This window comes from Phallusia mammillata, chromosome 5, assembly GCF_965637545.1.
Source record: "Phallusia mammillata chromosome 5, kaPhaMamm4.hap1.1, whole genome shotgun sequence".
In the NCBI taxonomy this organism is placed as follows: Eukaryota; Metazoa; Chordata; class Ascidiacea; order Phlebobranchia; family Ascidiidae; genus Phallusia; species Phallusia mammillata.
This window is the reverse complement of record NC_137256.1, coordinates 5,987,113-6,006,149: the sequence shown is the minus strand read 5'-3', so window position 1 is coordinate 6,006,149 and position 19,037 is coordinate 5,987,113. Positions and strand designations below refer to the sequence as shown.

Here is a 19,037-nt window from a genome sequence, read left to right as displayed (position 1 = left end):
ATGCTGTACGTACATCAGCCATCAATCGTCTCAGCCTTGTCGGGTTAATCAGGATTTGTCGTTTTTAATGCAAGACCAAACGTCGCTTAACGCCTTTTATTTACGCTTTGTACAGGAAAGTGCCGCATTAAGCTTAAGTAGTTCGGTTTCTTCAATCGCGCTTATCATAACAACAGCCAAAAAGTTGGGTATGTGAGGCAGATAGACAGATGGAGAGGTCGTTAGGTTCTGCCCGTAGCCTAGTTCCGCAATCGAGTTAGCTGCTAGGATAGTGACGTGACCTAAGTATTTACTCAAGGCCGCGAGATACTCAGGTTTCCTATCAAACCGTGTCGTTTGTATCAGATTCACACGACTGAACGACACAAGCTTAGCGAAAAAAAAACCCAAAGACAAAACTAACTTCGCACGTTACATCTGTAATAAAGCGAGAAAATCTTTAGTTTCACAAAAAGGTTGCGTTAAAGAACCGAAAGTGTGAACAAAAAACGCTCATTTGCCTTTTTATCTATAGTGTCTGATTCACCGTGCCTCTGGGTTGTAAATGGGAGTGCGTCAGTTTTACAGGCGTCGCCGAAGAGGAACAGAAGGTAGGCATTGTTGACATTGGAACGTGGTAGGTTTTGTCTGGTCTACAGGTCAGCTTACAGCCTAGACACAACCTATACGTCGCATGGCGTGTGCTGTAACTTCTGTACAACGAGGAATTACTCACAAGAAGCATCCTGACATTATGATGTCACAAAGAAAAGCGCAAGAACGGCCGCAACCTAGTGATGACGCAAATAACAATGAAATCGGGGTCGAGCAGCAACCAGGAAAAGCTGTGGCAGAAGCTCAGAAGACTTCAGCAAAGTCCCGGCCTAGTTATATTCCGTCTTACGTTCAACCCATAGCTCAACGCAATTCTTACGAACGTAGGAAAAGTGAGAAGACAGAACCTAAGGGAGTTGCTACTGGCCCAACAAGGTCAATTCTAAAGCGACATAAGTCCGAAGCAACCACATTTAGTTATGGCCGGACAACATCAGTAGACCTTGGAGTTCGCCACCTGACTCGACGATCTTCGCAAGGTGAGTGCTATTAACATAAAATCTTAGGAATGTAGGTTATATATTCTCAAGGGATCGCAGTTCTTGCCTGATCTCGAACCCTTGTAGCCTTAAAACAGGAAAGCGTTATAGAGTCGGTAACAATAGTTCAACCGATTGAAACCGGGGTTGCGCGGCCGTGGCTTCTGCTGTTGTGAACTTAACGCGGGCTTCTAAGACAGTTCGGAAATACGCAACCCTTTCCGCTTTTTGCATACGACCAAGAGGTGTACACAGCAAACTGAAAGTTGTCTGTGGAGGTTACGACTTGCCAAGTTTGACGACGTTCGGGCGGGGATAACGACCTGCACAAAGTAATATAAGTCTTGGGCAATCAGATCAAAAGGTATGTAACGATAGTTTACATCAGGGTGCAGAAAATTGTATCTAGCGTATCGGGTTTGCATTAAGTCGTCAGGGGGTGGATAAGGCACAATTTGTGGCGATAAAAATCGTTATGACCCAACACTAGTGAGTCAACAACGTAAAATCGATTTTTAGATTATATAGTGTAAAACAGCAGTCCACGAAAACCGTATATTTTACGACGTACTATGAGACTAGACTACGTTGAGTTTATTCATAAGGGCATTTGGATTCGAGAGCCGCTGCGTCATACCTCTGGCTACGTGCCAAATACGCGTAAGTGTCATCCAGGGTCCAGACGTTAAACCGGGGGCGCGACACATCGTGGATAGGTGACGTGATCGACTTAAACCTAACAAACCCCCAATGCCCCAAGAAAGTGAAAGTTCCCAGGTGCTTACGTCATCTTTAGGGGATTTCAGTCAACCAGTAGCGCGAAAACCTGATCAATGCATATATCCGCGTATGTTTTGCTTTGAATTGACACATTACTTCGACATCAGAGATAAATGTTTTGCAGTATAGTGGAGGACGGATCGTGGGCAGTATGTATGCTGCTGCCCCCGTATTTATGCGACGCGCACTAGAGCTATCACAACGCATCGCATTGATACATTGGACGTAGCTGTTTGTTTATCAGTACCCGCATATTCTGCGATAGTCGCTTTTAAGTAGACAAGGCGAAGCGTTTCTTGACTCGCAGCATTTGCATGCAAACAGTCTTGTATTGTAGCCTAAGAAAAAAAAAACGCGGCCAGCTTCTTAGAAAAACGGTCAATGGACAGTTTTTGACACCACCCTATTCCGCGAGCGCCTTTGTAAGCGTAAAGTTAGGAAATGACATCACCTAAATGAGCCTGCCTGGTTAAGGCGCTCGCTTCCGGGTGTATGACGATTTTGTTGCGACGCAATCACGTGTATGAGTGTGTATATCATCTCGGACAACAGTCAGATAGCGGTGTGACGCAATAATTCGTTAACAAGGGTTAATCCTCGATTACTACCCTGTGTTATGATAGCGCAGGGTCGTTGTAAACATATTTTTATCACACCAAGGAAGTCTGCTAGTCGAGGCGAAACAAAACGAACAATACACCATGCGAAAGATGTAGCTAAGAGTGATAGGCGACGGGAAGTTGTGTCTATTTAGCAAAGTGAAAGTTGTAAAACTCTGCACAAGGAAACTAGCGCACCTACCAAGTTTACCAGTTGCTGATATCGCTGAACTGTTGTTCCATCAGACAGAGCAAAGTGCAAACCTAGCGGTACTGCAATTAAAGTGTTGTTAAACAGCCTTTCACAATGGCTGAGCCAACAGATAGCTTGGTGGTTGTGGATGCCGAATTTGTTGATCATCGTGGATTTTTCGCAGAACGTTATGAACACCCAGGTACGGGCGTTTGGGAAGGCTGTATAATGTTGGCATTCTTGTCATACGTTGGCAGTTCGCCTGCATCGTTCTTTTTTTCTGCTTTTAGCTCTTGTAATTTCGGGTACGACTGAGTCACCACTGGCAAATGCAACACTAGTCATGGGGTGAAGAATGAAACAATTGCCACGCAGCATATTTTAACAAAGGCTATTATACGAAGTGTTAGAGCTCTATAGTTCTGCCGAGGCTGCATTTTCGCTACTTGCATTCATACGCAGCAGCCTTGGACTAATGCAAATCAAGAGTAGTTTCGTTAGCCAGGCGCTGACTGTTGTATGCTTATTTACCAGTCAATGTCCGAGGGGTGATCGCGGCCATGGAAGCGCGGATAACGACCACAACGACAAAGACGAAGCCTGCGGTGCCCCCCAAGCTTCGTTCTTCGGCCGCCAAGGAGCATCGAACGAAACCCAGCCCACCGGCCATCAGTCGAAAAGCCAAACACAGAAGATCTATGTCAGACCCTCACCTGCACAAAACCTTTGTCGAAGTAAAGAAACTGTGGGATAATAAAATTGAAACCGGTGAGTATTGATATTGATGTTAACAGACATATGAAATAGCACTTGTGATTTCCCTTATTTCCAACGTCTGTCTATTCTTGTTTAGGCTACAATGTTGGGTTATATAAGATGCCACTTACCATATATGCCTATAGTAGTGAGTAGGAACTATGGTAAATTTATCACCGGTTTTCGTAGACAAATTACCAACATTACATAGTTAGTTATTGCTGAAAGCATACACCATGGCCTGAAAATAGTACAGTCACGCCAATATTTGTATTTTATGTTTGACTAGCTACGTAGGAGAAGTTGCCCAACATGTAATCTTTGCGAGTCCTTGGCGTTTAAGGTACACAGCTTGTTAGTTCATGTGGTCGTTGGCGGACTACAGGAAATCACAGCGTCAGTCGTGGGTAATGTTAGAACTGATTTGTAATCGTGATATTTGACAAGCAGCCTAGGGTCTAAATCGGAAAAGTAAATATCAGGGTAACCTGTTGCACAGAGCGCTTTATTTGTGACATGGTAAGCTTCAACTTTGTTCCTGTGTGAGCTAATAGACCAGTGTTTCTTAACCTTTTACGTGTAGTTACCTCCTAAAGTCTATCACCAAGTTCGCTTTTCCCCTTTTTGTGATGATGTTTGTGCCCTACATTGACAATTACGGTCTTTATTCGATTAAAACACTTAACTGTGTGACGAAATAATCAGATTCATGACCTTACATATTCGTGTAAAACTTAACAATTTAGATGCCATTAACTTTTACAATATCTTTTGTACATGATTTCCCACTGGTTGAAAACCACTGTATTAGACTTTCAAGTACAAAAGCATAAAACTGTTTTTCAAAAGTACAAGTGCCATTACTGCCGCTTTTCATTACAGTATTGTTACTTGTTAGGTAAACAGTGTTCTCTGCAGGACAAAACACCTTTATTTGCGTTTACAAATCGAATTCATACTGTGTGCTACTGTAAAAGTTCATTTTTGTACTAGCGGGGCCAATGGTAAAACAATTAGACACTACAAGCAATAATATAAGATAGCAAATCACAGCAATTTTATCCTTGGCGTTTAATGGACCCAGCAAGGCGTCAGTACATCAGTTGCGGTTTGTTTTTGCTGCTAACGAGTTGTAACATCCTCCCTGCAAACATGGAAGGCGTCTTGTCAGCATAGAACGGTGTTAAAAACGAATTTAGCCTCGATTTAACAAAACTCGAACGCAAGTAATGTCACGGAAGTGGATTGCGTTTGTTGACTGGCTCCATGTACATTGGTATGTGGAAAGTTTTCTTCGAGAAACCAATCAGAGTTATTTTGGTCGCATCCAAAAACAATGTTACGTAAAGCGGGTGACGTTACATTCTGACTGCTAGACCTGCCAAGTTGTTGTTGATATGTTTGTGAAAATGGTATAAATTTTTGTTAGTTAAGAAACTAAAAGTGATTTACATATCTAGAAACACGGAAAAGGACTTGGAATATTGCTTTATCAAAAACAAAGATCTTTTATTTATTGAATAAATCTAAGATGTTTTAACAGCCAAAACATAGCACCCGACTTGATTAATCAAACGAAAGTGATTTAAAGGTGTTTTTTTTTACTCCCTCTTTCACAACGGGTTGCTTACATAGGCGATGGAGCGGTAACGGGCACTTGACTTGCCAAAATTAGGGATAGAATTTCGTTTAGGTCTGATGAATTAAACTGTCAGGCCCGTGTGAAAGTCTCCTTGGGGCGTCAGACTTTTGTTTTTAAGCTTATCCTGGCCAATGTGGCTGTTCTACCGTGGCATAGCATGTTTCAAATTCCCGAATCGCGAATTTAACCATAAACTTTACCGTCGCGGAAAGAATTGCGACTACAAACAAGGCGCTTTCATTCTATTCCCATGAGAATAGAAATATGATATTTGGTTCGCATTAACGGTCTTTTTACTGTGGTACACTGAAATGTGTATTAATTTAACAGAAAAACATGTATTTGGTCTTTATAAGTAGCTTCACATTTAACCACCTGTTGTAAAACCGTTTTTGTATGTATGTTTGTTTGTTTGTTTGCTTTTTACAGAAATTAAAAACAAAACTCAAATTACGAACTGTTGACGTAAAACCATGCCACAAACCTACAACGATAAAATAGGTCCTTATGTAAATACAAGACTTTTATATCAAAAATTATGTTAAACGCGTCTTCGTGTAATTTCAAAATAGAATTCGAAACGCAACTTTTTGTTTGCATGACTTCGTTTCGGCATCTACAGGAACGACGGAAGCGTGAGATTAATATTGTCCCAGCATGCGAGGTTTCGTCAGAGTGACGTAGCTTCCGCCAGGCCAGCGACGCGGTCTCTTATCCAGTAAGATCACGACCCTCCCATACAGAACTCCGAGCAACTTAACTATTCATATTTTTAGAGATAGCATGAGAAGCAACTCTGAAAACGAAGCTTTGTTTAAAATAAATTAGCGACAGAATTTGTATAAGCTTCAGTGAGAAAACTACTACAATACAAAGCCTTTCTTGAATGATGTTCGGATGTGCATGTACCAATGTGCTTTATGTAGTAGCCATCCGTATAGAAGTGCTTCTGTGTCTAGTGTATGTAGTTACATTGCCAGCGCGGAAGCTTTAGCGAGCTCTAGTTTTCCCCACGCGTATCTGTGTGATGGTGATTCAACACTAACGGGTGCTGCGTTGTAACTCGGGGCCCTTTGTTTTAAAGAAAGGCCACAGAAGTGTGTTTTAGAGGCTCCACGAGCCGACCGCGTCACTCCATTTGGTTGTGAGATGCAAAGATGAACTCACGGCACGACGTGGGCCACTTCACAGGCACAAACTCTTCCTGTTAGCCGTTGCATGTTAAGCTAAGGAACTTAACAGTTCTTTGTGCGTGGCTGATGTGTTGTTTAGATAGAAAGTATAAAGTTGTGCTCGCCAAAGCGTGTTTTGGGCCAAAGGAAAGGGAAACTAGTAATTAAAGGAAGTTGGGATTTGACATAAAAGATTCTATAGTACTTTTTAGATGTTTTTGTAGGTTTCATGTTTAATTTACCGAAAGTGAAACAAAAAAAACCTGAAACAAAAATACTCGAAAACATAATATAGTGAATAAGGGGTTTAAAACCGTTAAGAATTTGTTTGCAAGAGTCGTGATTCCCAGTCGAACCAATGTAGATCTGGAATTACTTCGCTTGATGTACTTAGCCTTTTCAAAGTAGAGAATAGAATTATGGCCCATCCTCTATTTTCCCTGCGAAATAGGGCTTGTTTCTACGTGACACACAAATTAGGGAACAACATTTCGACACGGTTTAGGTTATGTATTGAGCCTCGCCTCTCAAACTGACAGGGTGGGATTCTGTCATAACCACAAAACACTAGAAAGGTGTGAAGTGTCAAAGATTTAGGGGAGATGCTTCGTAAGTACATAAGTTGTGGTGACAGCAAGAACACGCAGTTACACTGTACGTGACTGGTGTCGCGGAAATGTGGTTGAGTCGGGTTGAATAGACAGCCTTGGTCGATGGAAGGACGTTCATGTTTTGTGTGACAAAGTTTAACGCAAAAACCATATTGGCGCCTTAACAACTTTTAAATCACAACGTTGATCAATTCTGTGAGTGTCTTGGCATCTACATAAAATTGCGTCATTTATTTAACCTTATACTTAGACTACTTAGCAACGACTCAACTTGAATCATAACATTAGTAATGTTCTGTGACTATCTAGTGTTTTGGCTCTCTATAACGTTGTGTCATCTGTTCAAGTGTATATCTGGCTGCATTACCAATGTTGTACGTAAAAATATGTTTGTTTTTCTTTAAAATTGAGTCACGTAAGTCGAATGTAAACAGGAACATCCAAGGCTTTGTAACAACACGTTTCAGAGTATTTTTTAAACTCCCCACACACTTGGTTTGTTTGTTTATGATGTGAATATTTTCCAATGAAGTGGCATCATAATAATACGCACCTAACCAGAGATCATGCATCCAATGTAAAACGCATAAAATTCTTCAAACAAAAATATTAGTTACTTAATGCCAATATGTTTCCAGTATTGCAAGCGCAAGTTTATGTCTACGCCTAGATGCATGTATACAACGTGTCTCTAATAAGCCCATTTCTACTTTGCAGAGGTTAAAACGCGTCTGACGAAAAGTAGAACTACATCTGTGTCTTCCACGGCAAGCAGCAAGAGTTCTTCGTCACCAGAAAACCGCGATAAACCTCCTCCTCCTAAACCTCAACCTGCGGTGCCTCCAAGACTAAAAACCAATGTAAAGAGAACGCGAGCACAAGCGGCGAGCAACGAAACAACAGATTCGGCTTCATCCGGAAGTGAAACCGCAGCTACAACAATGACCGCAAATACAAGCGTCTCAGAAAAAGCGATGCTGTTTGGAGGAGCCGGGAAGTTTCAGGCCAGGTGCGTACACCAGTGTTTCTTAACCTTTTTAGCGCTCGTACCCTTTGAGCTTTCATGAAATTTTCTCGTACCCCTACAATGGTCTACAATAGCCGACGAAAGTAAATAAAATTGTAATAATAGGAATTAAACTCAGTGTATTTATAACTTATAAGTCTTGTAAGTTCAACAATATTTACAGCACACCAACAATCAGTCAAAGACATATAACAAAGTAACTTGTTACGCGTTCTTCACAAATATGCCTAAATAGTGTACAATTTCACACTGCATGTCGTACCCCCTGCTTTGGTGCTTCGTACCCCCAAGGGGTACACGTACCCCTGGTTAAGAACCCCTGGCGTACACTATCTTGTTAAAAGATCACAGTGGGTAACAATTGTGTGTGGTTATGTAAGGTCTCGATAAGCTGATGTTTTTTAAAGATAATGAGACACTAAGCTTGAACTGCAAAACAGGTTTCAAATCTTACAACCCAACCACCTACAAAATGCATTTTTGAGACTTAACTTGTGTATTGAAATTGAGTTAGTGAGGTGTTGTTAAATTGGATCAAATCTTTTGTACGCAACGAGTATTCAGAATTTTCACTTGCAATTGCGCACTAAAAATTACTATGTAGAAAACAATTTATTCCCATGAGGAAACCGAACGCGGTGATTAATCAGCAAATGCTCCGAATTTTAAACAAACACTAATCGTCCACGTGAGGCGACAAAGGGCCAAAGTCGAACTTTTAATTTTGACTTTGAAAGTACGTTGTAGAGCTCCAATGCCGTAACAGAAAAATGCACGACAAAACGCCGGCTCTTAAGTGTAGGCTTTGCCATTTACCACTATGCAGCAAAACATTGAACACAAGATACCGTGATTCAGTAGCACAAGTGTGAAGAACATCACACCGGGCACACGCAAACATGTAGACATCCAAATGTCAACTCAATCTGTTTACAACCTACCTGAACAAGTTACACCTACTTCCGTATTTCGCGAAGTAATCGGTGTTGCAACCTGTCACGTGACTATAAGAACGGCCATTTAGTTCCTGTTGTCATTTCTCAGTGCGCTGAAGTGATGACGCATCGGTAATCGCGTCATTCTGGTGTAGCGTATAGCCATCGAGTAGCAATCTGTACAGGCCCTTCAGTCATCGTTCGAACGTTCATATGGCGTTACTTGCTTGTTAGTGAAATGTATATGGGTTCTCCCACCATATTTGGACTCGACCTCCAATCGTAACATGCAAGACGCCTGCACAGACCCACGCCAGACGACATTCCTTTACCTTGTCGCTGCATTCGAACGCGGTCGGCCACCACGAGTTCTAGACTTGAACCTAGAAAAGGTCGACAGAATCGACCACAAATAACAGCATAGGCGCGCGAGGCCTTATAGGTAAAAGTCACACCGTGCGTGCCGTACAGTTGTATGGAGTTTGAACCGGGCAACCCAAATCCCTTAAGCAATCATTATCATTAGCGCGATTAACATACCACATCCCCACTAACGATTGCGCAACGTCGTCGCCCTTGGGCAAGTGCAAGGCGCCGACGGTCGGACGATTAGGGAACAGTGCATACAGATCATCAAAACATGTTGATGAGTCAAAAAAATCGGTCGAACTCCGCGTAGAACCAGTTTTTGAGCCCTTGCGATTTTCCTGAGTCGGCGTTGAAAGTTCAACGGGGTTTGGTGGTTTGTCAACAGATTTGAAACCATGTCAAGCGTATCGTTTTGCTCGGCGCTTTTGTCATGCGATGATCTAGTCAGTATAGACCCGTTAATCCTCTTATGGTTTGGAAGGGCCTTGTGGGGACGGGTAGCTATATTACGTCAACGCCAAGTGTAAAAATAGCGACTTGTGTTTGACATTGACAGGCGATTGATGCTTTTATCATGATTACTGCAAACAGAAGGCAAAACCACAAGCGCCTGATTGATTGATTAGAAGATAACTCTTATCAGAAATGCATGTGGTTTAGGTTTTAAGGTTAAGGTTGGCGGGTAGCCGGCTCGCCGAAAAGTCAGATAGGGCATGGTGCAGGGTGAAACGAGACACAGACTTCTGGCGAACGGAAGGATGTAGCGTCGAGACGCAACGTAAAGACCTGCTTGGCGATTACGCTGCCTGCCACAATGTCATTATCTCAATAGGACACCTATCATCAGTGTTCAGTATCGCCGTAAAATCGAAATTCCGAGGAATGATCTGATCCTTTCGATCGCGGGGTTTCATGTGACAGTGCCATGTTTCGCCAGTTAGCGACACGTCAAGAGCCCTTCACAGTTAGTTCATATTGCGTTAACCAGCTAGTGACGAACTCAAAAAGCTAATTACTTTACTCTTCGATGAGATAAAGACCGGCGCCGACAGTACGGATTTTTCCGCTAAGATCAGGGCGTCTGCTGTTTAGCAATGAGGATTATTGCACAAATAAACAGTGTTCTTATCAGGCCGAAATTTAGAACAATATCCCACTGTTTACAGTTTTGCGTTACATACAGACAAAAAAGGTGACTGTTTGCTCTTCAACGATCAAGCGATAATTGGTTTTTAAACCTGTGCGGAGGCCTGATTTTGTCATTTTAGCCAATACCACAGCCCTGTGGAGTATCCAAGAGCGCGAAGCCTACATGCTAAGTGGATTGGAAGGTCTATTCTGGACTTTGATTTAGCACGATAGCATATCTTTTCTCCAGTGCTGAGTGGGCCCCGATAAGCTTAGCACCAAAGCGTTGCTCACTTTGCTGTGGTCATAGATCAGTTGGCGTCAGCAGGTCACGCAAACAGAAAAGCCGTTTACAGTTAACGAAACAAAGCAAAGATTAAACCTACGGGTTATCCGGAAATTGGATTATGTCTCTGTCAGTGGTGTCTGTTCTCAAAACCGCCAATAATTCTGTTTAATTCGACTAAAAAAATATTTGTTCGAACAGCTTAGACAAGACGACAGTAAATATTGGCAGCGCCGAACTGAGTAAATCTTTGTAAAATTACAACTTAACGACGAACGCGAGAAACAGCCAATTAACACTCAAACGCCCGAAACGATCTTTGTTGGCCGCGGGCTGTCGGTTTTACTGGGCCGACCAGTGCAGGTCGGTTGTTTCAAGATCTTGTTTGCATAGGGAAGAATTAGCGAGCTCAGTGCTTTGTTTTACCAGTGATATCAGCTGTGTATTATTTTTCCAGTCTTACAAATCAAAGTATCAGAGTTGTGGTAATGGTACTATAGAGAATTTTCGACACTGAGTTTTTGTTATAGACAAACCTTTAGAAGCAGCCAGAGGTCACGGAACAAGATCAGTTGTTTTGTCAAAGAAAAGTATGCATAACAGTGCGTCAACAGGACTATCGAGACGGCCCATCAGACATTCAACTGAGTTGCATCCGCCGTTTTCTTTTTCGAGCGAATTGCCAATCGAGCGAAAGTTGTTGACCGTGAATAGGCACCATGCGGGAACGCGAAAAAGTTTGCAGTCGCCAGACCCAAAATCACAACAACACCGGCAAGAAATGCGATCGTGGCGCCAGCTGTTTTGAGTAGAGATGCATGTGGTCATCTGTCGTTTTTACGAGGTATACTGCTGTTAGAATCCAGTTATTTGACAGGTAGAGAGTGAATATGTTGTTGCTGGTATTTGGTGTTTTGACAGTCGATAGAGCGACGCAGTTACCGAGATGAGTCGTGTTGTTTAGATCGTAAGTGGCTCTTGTATAATTTGAATCAATTAGCGAGAAATTATGCCCGTTCGCTGTGATACATGCTGATGAGATTTCGTTGAGAGATTCGAAACGCATAGAGTTTAGGAAATGCATATATTTGAGAAAGGTATGGGATAGGAAGAAACGCATTTTGGTTTTGTGCTGATATTGTATTGTTGTTATGCACACAGATTGTTGGCTGAAGCAGTAGAAAAACACTAGTTGTGCCTGATTAGTTAATATAATTAAGCATGACTTGTGATTTGACGGAGGTGCCGTTGTTTGTTCCCGAAACGGACGAAAGGAAATTACGCAGGCGCAAATGGCGAGAGCACAAAAAAAAGCGCTCAAAAAAGCCTTCAAAGGCCTCATGTTTCTCGATCGTACAAGAGTTTTTTAAGAAGACCAGCGACGGTTGCAATATTTTGTGCGTTGGTGGTTCATGCAGGTAAAATTCCACGTGTTGTTTATAGACCCATTGCAAACGTATAATAGGTACAAAAACAGTACCAGAGCATACTAGCAAAGAACCCTGCCGTGTATAATGATTAGATATTAAACAGAGTATTACACTTTTATTTAAATAATATCTGACATATTTTGCTATGTTAATGCTAATGACTGAAAGCCCTTGGCCTCTTGATGACCGTGTACGAAATTGCTTCTCTTCCAAGCAACAACTTCCTCATTGCTTATTGGTTTGTGTACAATCCGCGCAAGTTACGATGGTCACCGGCAAGCTGTTCATAATATTTGGGGGCGACATATTCAGCTGCAAGGCTAGAGAGTGGGGAAATATGTAACGAGTATTGTCCGATGCAAACACATCGCAATTGTTCGCACCTGATAACTACTACAAGCTGTAAGAACGCGGGCGCACCCATTTTAAACAGCTATTTTCGTGTGAAAACAGCTGAAACACGGTTAAGTGGAGAACAAGGCATTCCCGGCGTATTTTTCTGTCAGTGAAGCTACCGAACTGCCACGTCAATAAGTTGGTCGTGCTAAATCTGCCGCATGGACAATTGAAGACTTCTATAATTAAACTCGCAGCCAGCAATTTGTGTCTGCGGTTGCGAGCAAACTCCCACGCGGAGAAGTTTTTATGCTGCTCGGTTCGCGGTATGTCAAGTACATTTCGTGCACGAACTGGGACAGGTTCATAAAAACAAAAACAACCCCACTAGAACTTTCAATTTAAGTTTTAACATACCAGTTCCAATGTTACCTTATATATACCAGTGGTTGGCAACCTTTTTTGCACTGCGGACCGTATTTGAAGTTTTCTCGCGGACCGGCCTTTAAAAACTACAAATATTTAGCAATAAAAACGCTTAAATTAGTTGATCATCCCCGGGGTACAAGGGCACAGCATTTTACCTGAAAAAGTATACCACTGCCTTATACTGTAACCAATAGGGGACTCAAATGTACATGTAAATTTGCAAATTGGTTAGAAGGATTTGTATCAACCAAGATGCTTTTGCAGGCAACCAAGAAGCAGTTCACCAGCCTTCCAACGCCACCGTCGTTCATGGTCCGACGAGTCGTTTGACCAGGCGTCCATCTCCAGCAAGCAGTCCACGGATGCCACACACATCTACGACGAGGTTGCACCGTGTCAGGATAAGGCTCAATCCGATGAGAAAGAGCTGATGGACAAGCTGAGGAACAACGCTGATCGCGCCCGCGAAAAACGAATGAAGAAGCGAGGATCCTGCGACTCCTCAACAGATGATGAGGAAACCAGACGCCGTGGCTCGTTCCTCAACAATGCTGTGAGGCGTTCGTCTTCCAAAGAGAATCAGATAACCCCTCAAGGTTCATTCTCGTCAAAGCAATCACCATTGGTGGTGCAAACAACAGAGGCAACAATATTCGGCATGGAATCACCGGGCGACGAGAAGCTTATTGAAGACAACTTTCCAGTGACTGAGTCTATCAGCGAGAAGGGCAGACGCCGAACGAGTTCGCTTCATAAGCTTATCGAGTTAAAACGAGTAACGGCCCTGAACAGCGTGAGTGCACCGAACACTCCTGCGCACACACCAATACCTGGCAACTCTTCGTCGTCGGAGGAAATCAAAGAAGACGACGATGACACTCCTCGGCCAACGACGCTTAAATTGCTCCGGCGTGAGCGTTCGAGAACTGAAGGTGATTTTGACCTAAAACGAAAGCCTTTACCGAGTCCAGGCAATGACCGGAAGACGCTAGATGATACGCGAAACACAGGACCTAAACAGAACGGCAGACCAGCGCTACCCAAAGTGCCACCGAAACCGAGACCACAAAGTGACGCACCGTCGGAGACTTCTACCGATTCGATTGGAACGTACAGTGGAATTACGTCGCTGTCGGGCGAGTTCAATCCTTTGGAAGAATACGATAAAATTGCCCAGGAAGTCAACGATAGCGAAGCGCCCCCAGTACCACCACTCAAACCACTCAAAAACCAGACCGATTCATCTGACTCGGCTGTCTCCAGCATTCGAGACTCGCTTGAGGTTCCGTCTCGACCCAATAGCCTGCATCATGGCCCAAGTGCTGATAGTTGGAGTGATTTTGACAACAGTGATGAAGGGGACAATGATAGCTATGCGGGAACGCCCAACAAAGCTCTGCCCGCATCCCCAAGCCCATCGGTAAGTGTTTGAGAGTTACCTAAAAACGCATATTCTATGCAGTTGTTTAAAACGGCAATAGCTGGCTTTAGACAAACATTGATATATTTCTGTCCTTTTGGTCAGCCGGCAATTATGTTTGACGAATGTTTGTAAATTATGCCAGGCAACAACAATTTATTCACTGAAATATTTGTTATGTTTGCAGCTCAAAGAACCAAACGAAGTCAAACTACACAACATTGCCAAAGAGCTTCTAAGTACTGAAGAGTCATACGTGGCTGTTCTTCATCTCATCGATCAGGTATGCAATGTTTAAGTCACACACAATTTGGTAACGATTTTTCGTGCTTCCGGATTCCCGTGCAAAGTGCTTTTAACATTTTTCCAGGTCTTCCACAAACGCATTATGGAGGCGGCTGTACAGAAACACATCATGCCCGAAGGAATGGTCAACAATATATTTTGCCACATTCCCGCTATTTACCAGTTTCACAGCAACTTTCTCCTGCCGCAGCTGCGCGAACGACTTCAGCAGTGGTACGTTAAGTGAAAGAGTTATGTCATAATGTGCTGTCCCCGACACCTGAAGTAATGTTCGAAATTCGAGCGCTTAGCGTTCGGCGCGCCTGTTATAATGATAGTCGTGGTGTTGGTAATGTTGATAGTAAACCAGACGGTATCGACCTTGAAGCGCCAGCCGCTAATGTACAGTACTGATTCAAAGCGCGGCTTGGGCCTGTAATTGAACAGGTTAATTGAGGGACTTAAACTTGTGGCATTTGTCACGGAACGACACCAACTTTTCAATGATTGATCGTAAATCCATGATGTTCATCCTGCAGGGAAACCAACCCTAAGATCGGTGATATCATGGCACAGGCAGCGCCCTTCCTTAAGATGTACAGCCTTTACGTGCAGCACTTTGATGAAGCCATGAACACCATTAAAACATGGACGGAAAAATCCCGGGACTTTGATGCCATTATAAAGTCCATACAAAAACTGCCGGAATGTAATTTTCTAACACTGCAGGTAAAAGTGCGACCGATGTGTGTAATTAAATGCCTGCACGCAAATGTCTAACGGTTTTGAATGTGTTTTCAGCACCACATGCTCGGGCCTGTTCAACGGGTTCCACGCTACAAAATGTTGCTGGAGGATTACTTGAAACGTCTGCCACAGGACGCTGAAGAACGACCGGTCGCCCAAACTGCCTTGCAGCTTATTTCCGTAGCAGCAACGCACTCCAACGAAACGATGAAAAAAATAGTAAGTAAAACTTCGTCAAGAAAAACACCCTACTTAGGCTAACAGTTAACCAGTACACTAAAGATCACGGTTTAAAATGAATTAAATCAGACAAAAAGCGATTTGAATCACCAAATAATTGCTTTATATCTCGTCAATTTTTTTTTTAAATCCGCCAAAACCTTCCACCCTTAACTTCCGAGTTTGGTCTAAATTTGCTCTCTTGTGGTAAAATCCACTTTTCAGAAATGTAAAAACTTCGAATAGTTTTGTTACGTCATAATAGACGCCTGAAAGGCAACCGACCATATGCAACACTATTGTTTTCGGGGTCTAAGGCTAATTACCTTCAATATTTGTTGATTAAAAGCGAGAATAGGGTCAGAGGGTGCTGTGTGCCATATGCGTAACAAGATGGTTGGGTTGACACATCTCATGCAAAGGCATGATTAGCCCATCATCACTCCCGTTTGACCTTGTAGAAGGATCTAGCGAAAAAAGGAAAAATTTACGATATGAACCTACGCAATTTTTTTCCGTTTGTGGTGACCAGACGCAAACACGCTTCGTGCCTGTTGTAGAGCTAAAGCAAAGCCATTGTAACAGTTCTGTATGCCTTGTTTTAAACAAACAAACGATTTCAGTTGGATGCTAACACATAAAATATTGTACGTTTACGTTTTAACATGATAATGTGTATTTTAATTTGTGTTAGTTAGTCATGCATTGTTTACATAATCGCGTGTTCAATTAGGCTACTGGAATGTTGATTGTTAATACTTAATGAGGCAGCATAGTTAACCTTTGTCACTGCATAAGTTCAGCACGTTCGAAAAGTTTGGGGTATCAGTCGTGTATTGGTACTTGGCTCTTGAAACAGGAGAAAAGTGACGCAGTTATTGGCCTGTTTTGTGTGCTTAACCTCTCCTTGTGTTTTAGGACAAATTCCACAAGCTGGTCAACGTTTTCAACCGACTTGCTGACGTCAACTTTGACATTGTTGATGTGTCGCGTGAACTGATCAAGGAAGGAAAAATCATCAAAATATCTGCTAGGAATGGGGAGAAATACGAACGTTACCTCTATTTGGTACGAAACGACTGAAGCCAATCCAGTTTGTGAATCAAATTAGTAGTTCGGCAAACAATCCCCCTACAGAACAATAACACTGTATAACTTAAATATTAATGTTTTCCTAAGAGTTGTTCGTTTGTGGCAAATAGCTTAAAAGTACTACTTTTCTGTGGACATTTTATTTTTTCATGTCGCAATTACCTAAATAACATGTTGTATTTTGTTGTTCAGTTCAGTGACATGTTATTGTGCTGCACACCTTTGAACCGACTGCAAGGCAAATCTTACAAGATCACAGCCAAAATAGATCTCGAAGGTATGCAAGTGGTTGATGCTAAAAATCCAACAGCTCAGAACACCTTTTGCGTCAACGGCCTTCAAAAGTCCATGGAATTCGCTACAACGTAAGTATACCACAGAAAAATCCACATGCTTAAATATGCCGTGATCGCTGGTCTGAATTTGCGCTTCAGGGCTGATCCCAGTATGTATATATTCATCTTAGCATGCTAAGCGAAAGGTCCCATTATTAAACGAAACATTATGTCATAGGACACCAGAAGAAAAGGATACTTGGGTGGAGGCAATTAAGGGCGCGGTCAACGAGTATGTAGAGAGAAAATCAACGTTTATGAAACACCCGAGCGTCCGTTCACCCATGGAGAATAGTTCGACTGAAGACACCCTATCGCCACCACAGAACGGTCAAGCCGAGGCAAGTCCACTTCACCATGCTGGCGGCAACGAACAACTTTTAATTGACGATGTGGACTTGGGCTTGCGCGCGCCACGTTGGATCAAAGATCACGAAGTCACGATGTGTATGTGCTGCCAAAAACCCTTCAACAAACTTCTAAGGAGGCGACATCATTGCAGAGCCTGCGGAAGGGTATGTATATATCACTTAATGCAGATAGCTTTGGTCTAAAGTGGAACGAATTTCTCAATCTTTTTTTTAATGAAGGTTGTATGTTCTGAGTGTTCGGAACATAAGCTTACACTACAATACGAGCCCGACAAGGGACAAAAGGTGTGCATCACGTGCTTTAACAAACTCACCGGTAAACAACATTCGGACGCTGTGGATGGTGAGAAAAGAGGAGTACTTGAGGTAATTATCTATCACTACTCTTAACTACTCTACTCTCTACATCCTCACTTCAATAGATAATATAATTCATTAAAATCTACGCAACAAATGAAGAGCAAATACCATAGTTTGAATTGGAGGCAATATTTATTGTTGTTCTGTGTATAAAGGTTGAAGCTGATGCAGTCTCGACAAACAGCGTGATTGCCAACTATTTATTTTTCTCCGAGACCCTGAAGAAAAAGTCTTGGGTCAAAACCTGGTGTGTGATTCCCAATGACGAACTTTGCCTGTACTTTTACGGTGCACATCAGGTAGCAATTGTATTCCATTCACAAACGCGGAAAACGTATGGAACTTAGCCTAATAGTTATTTTTAATTTATTATAGGACGTTCGCGCGCAGATGACTTTGCCCCTTCCTGGCTACGAGGTTATGGAAATACAAAACAACGACCACAAACACTGCTTTAAGTTGTCGCAAGCCAGAAAAGTCCTTTACTTAGCCAGCGCCGAGCGAGTAGTCTTGGACCGGTGGATGTACGCTTTGAAAAAGGGCAGTAAAGGCGAAGACCTAACAAGTGCCGACGTTTCTAGTCTTGGCCAGAACGTTGTTGACGAAAAGAACGAACCACAACAAGACAAGTCGTCAATGGAAAGTGGCGACGAGTCATCAGACTAGAACGTGTGCTTGCGTGTTGCCACTGCGCTTTGTTTGAGACAATTGCACTTGCTATTCGGAAGATCCTGGGTCCTTCCAGACTCCGAAACCCTTTGATAATTTTGCGCGTGTTATGTGCCGCTCACTGTTACTGTTGCTGCGGTACGGCCAGCAAACTTGTTCATTTCACGAACCAGTGATGAGGCCTAACACGAAACCCCATAGAGTTCCATAGAAAATTGTCTGCACATTTTCGCGTACTGCTTTATCGGTGAGACATTAAAATTACGCTGATGCTGTTTTTTGTGTATCATTCCATTCTAAATCGCTTTGAAATACGTGTTTAAAGCATTTTAAACCGAATACCGCATTTTGCTCTTCATCGTATTGTTCATTTGTTTGTTTGTATTTTGCGATCACTGTATTACTTTTAAATGCCGATCTACTTTTTGTTTGTCAATAAATTAGAGACTACAGCCATTATCAGAAGCAGGACAGGCAGGTACACTTGATCTGCATAGCTAGCTGCCAAAAATGCTACACCACAAACACTGGGCTTAAAAACACAGTGACTAATTGTGTGTAGTTTCTTGTCACCAAACAATTGATTTTCAGTTTCCGTGCGAAAACCTGCACTTGATGGCGCAGTAGAGCATACAATGTTGAACAAGTTTAATGTTTTGCTGCAAATAAATTCTGTTGCTTACATTAATATCCTATGCTCTTGGTTTTAGGCTTTACTTATTTCAAATTTGACTACACACCATTAACATGTCGTTTGAAAATCTTGTTTATTA

General features: G+C 42.5%; 1 protein-coding gene and 1 non-coding gene across 4 annotated transcripts; one reads left to right on the top strand and one right to left on the bottom strand.

The window, feature by feature from the left end:
• Window positions 1-650: 650 nt before the first annotated feature.
• Window positions 651-18,720, top strand: LOC145228328 (FYVE, RhoGEF and PH domain-containing protein 2-like). Of its 3 annotated transcripts, none has more exons than XM_080093350.1 (14): window positions 651-1,073; window positions 3,180-3,413; window positions 7,544-7,835; window positions 13,031-14,186; window positions 14,374-14,469; window positions 14,557-14,705; window positions 15,011-15,200; window positions 15,273-15,437; window positions 16,356-16,505; window positions 16,722-16,894; window positions 17,043-17,379; window positions 17,455-17,601; window positions 17,751-17,894; window positions 17,971-18,720. In XM_080093350.1, exons 1-14 carry the CDS (start codon window positions 674-676, stop codon window positions 18,259-18,261), a joined length of 3,924 nt encoding a protein of 1,307 aa, XP_079949476.1. In that variant the 5' UTR covers window positions 651-673; the 3' UTR covers window positions 18,262-18,720. The 3 variants fall into 3 exon arrangements, with proteins under 3 accessions (XP_079949476.1, XP_079949477.1, XP_079949478.1); XM_080093351.1 differs by lacking the exon at window positions 651-1,073 and adding an exon at window positions 2,510-2,847; XM_080093352.1 differs by lacking the exons at window positions 651-1,073; window positions 3,180-3,413; window positions 7,544-7,835 and adding exons at window positions 10,770-11,668; window positions 11,733-11,989.
• On the bottom strand, window positions 15,796-15,904 carry LOC145230784 (small nucleolar RNA U13). Its single transcript, XR_013860772.1, has one exon. It is a non-coding gene; the product is annotated as a small nucleolar RNA U13 (small nucleolar RNA).
• Window positions 18,721-19,037: the final 317 nt, after the last annotated feature.

Bases quoted from the DNA above. Each gene is read 5' to 3' on its own strand.
- LOC145228328 (XM_080093350.1), top strand. From the start codon at position 674: ATGGCGTGTGCTGTAACTTCTGTACAACGAGGAATTACTCACAAGAAG. The intron at 15,438-16,355 runs GTAAGTAAAACT...CTTGTGTTTTAG, and splicing joins ACGAAACGATGAAAAAAATA to GACAAATTCCACAAGCTGGT. The intron at 17,380-17,454 runs GTATGTATATAT...TTTTTAATGAAG, and splicing joins ATTGCAGAGCCTGCGGAAGG to GTTGTATGTTCTGAGTGTTC.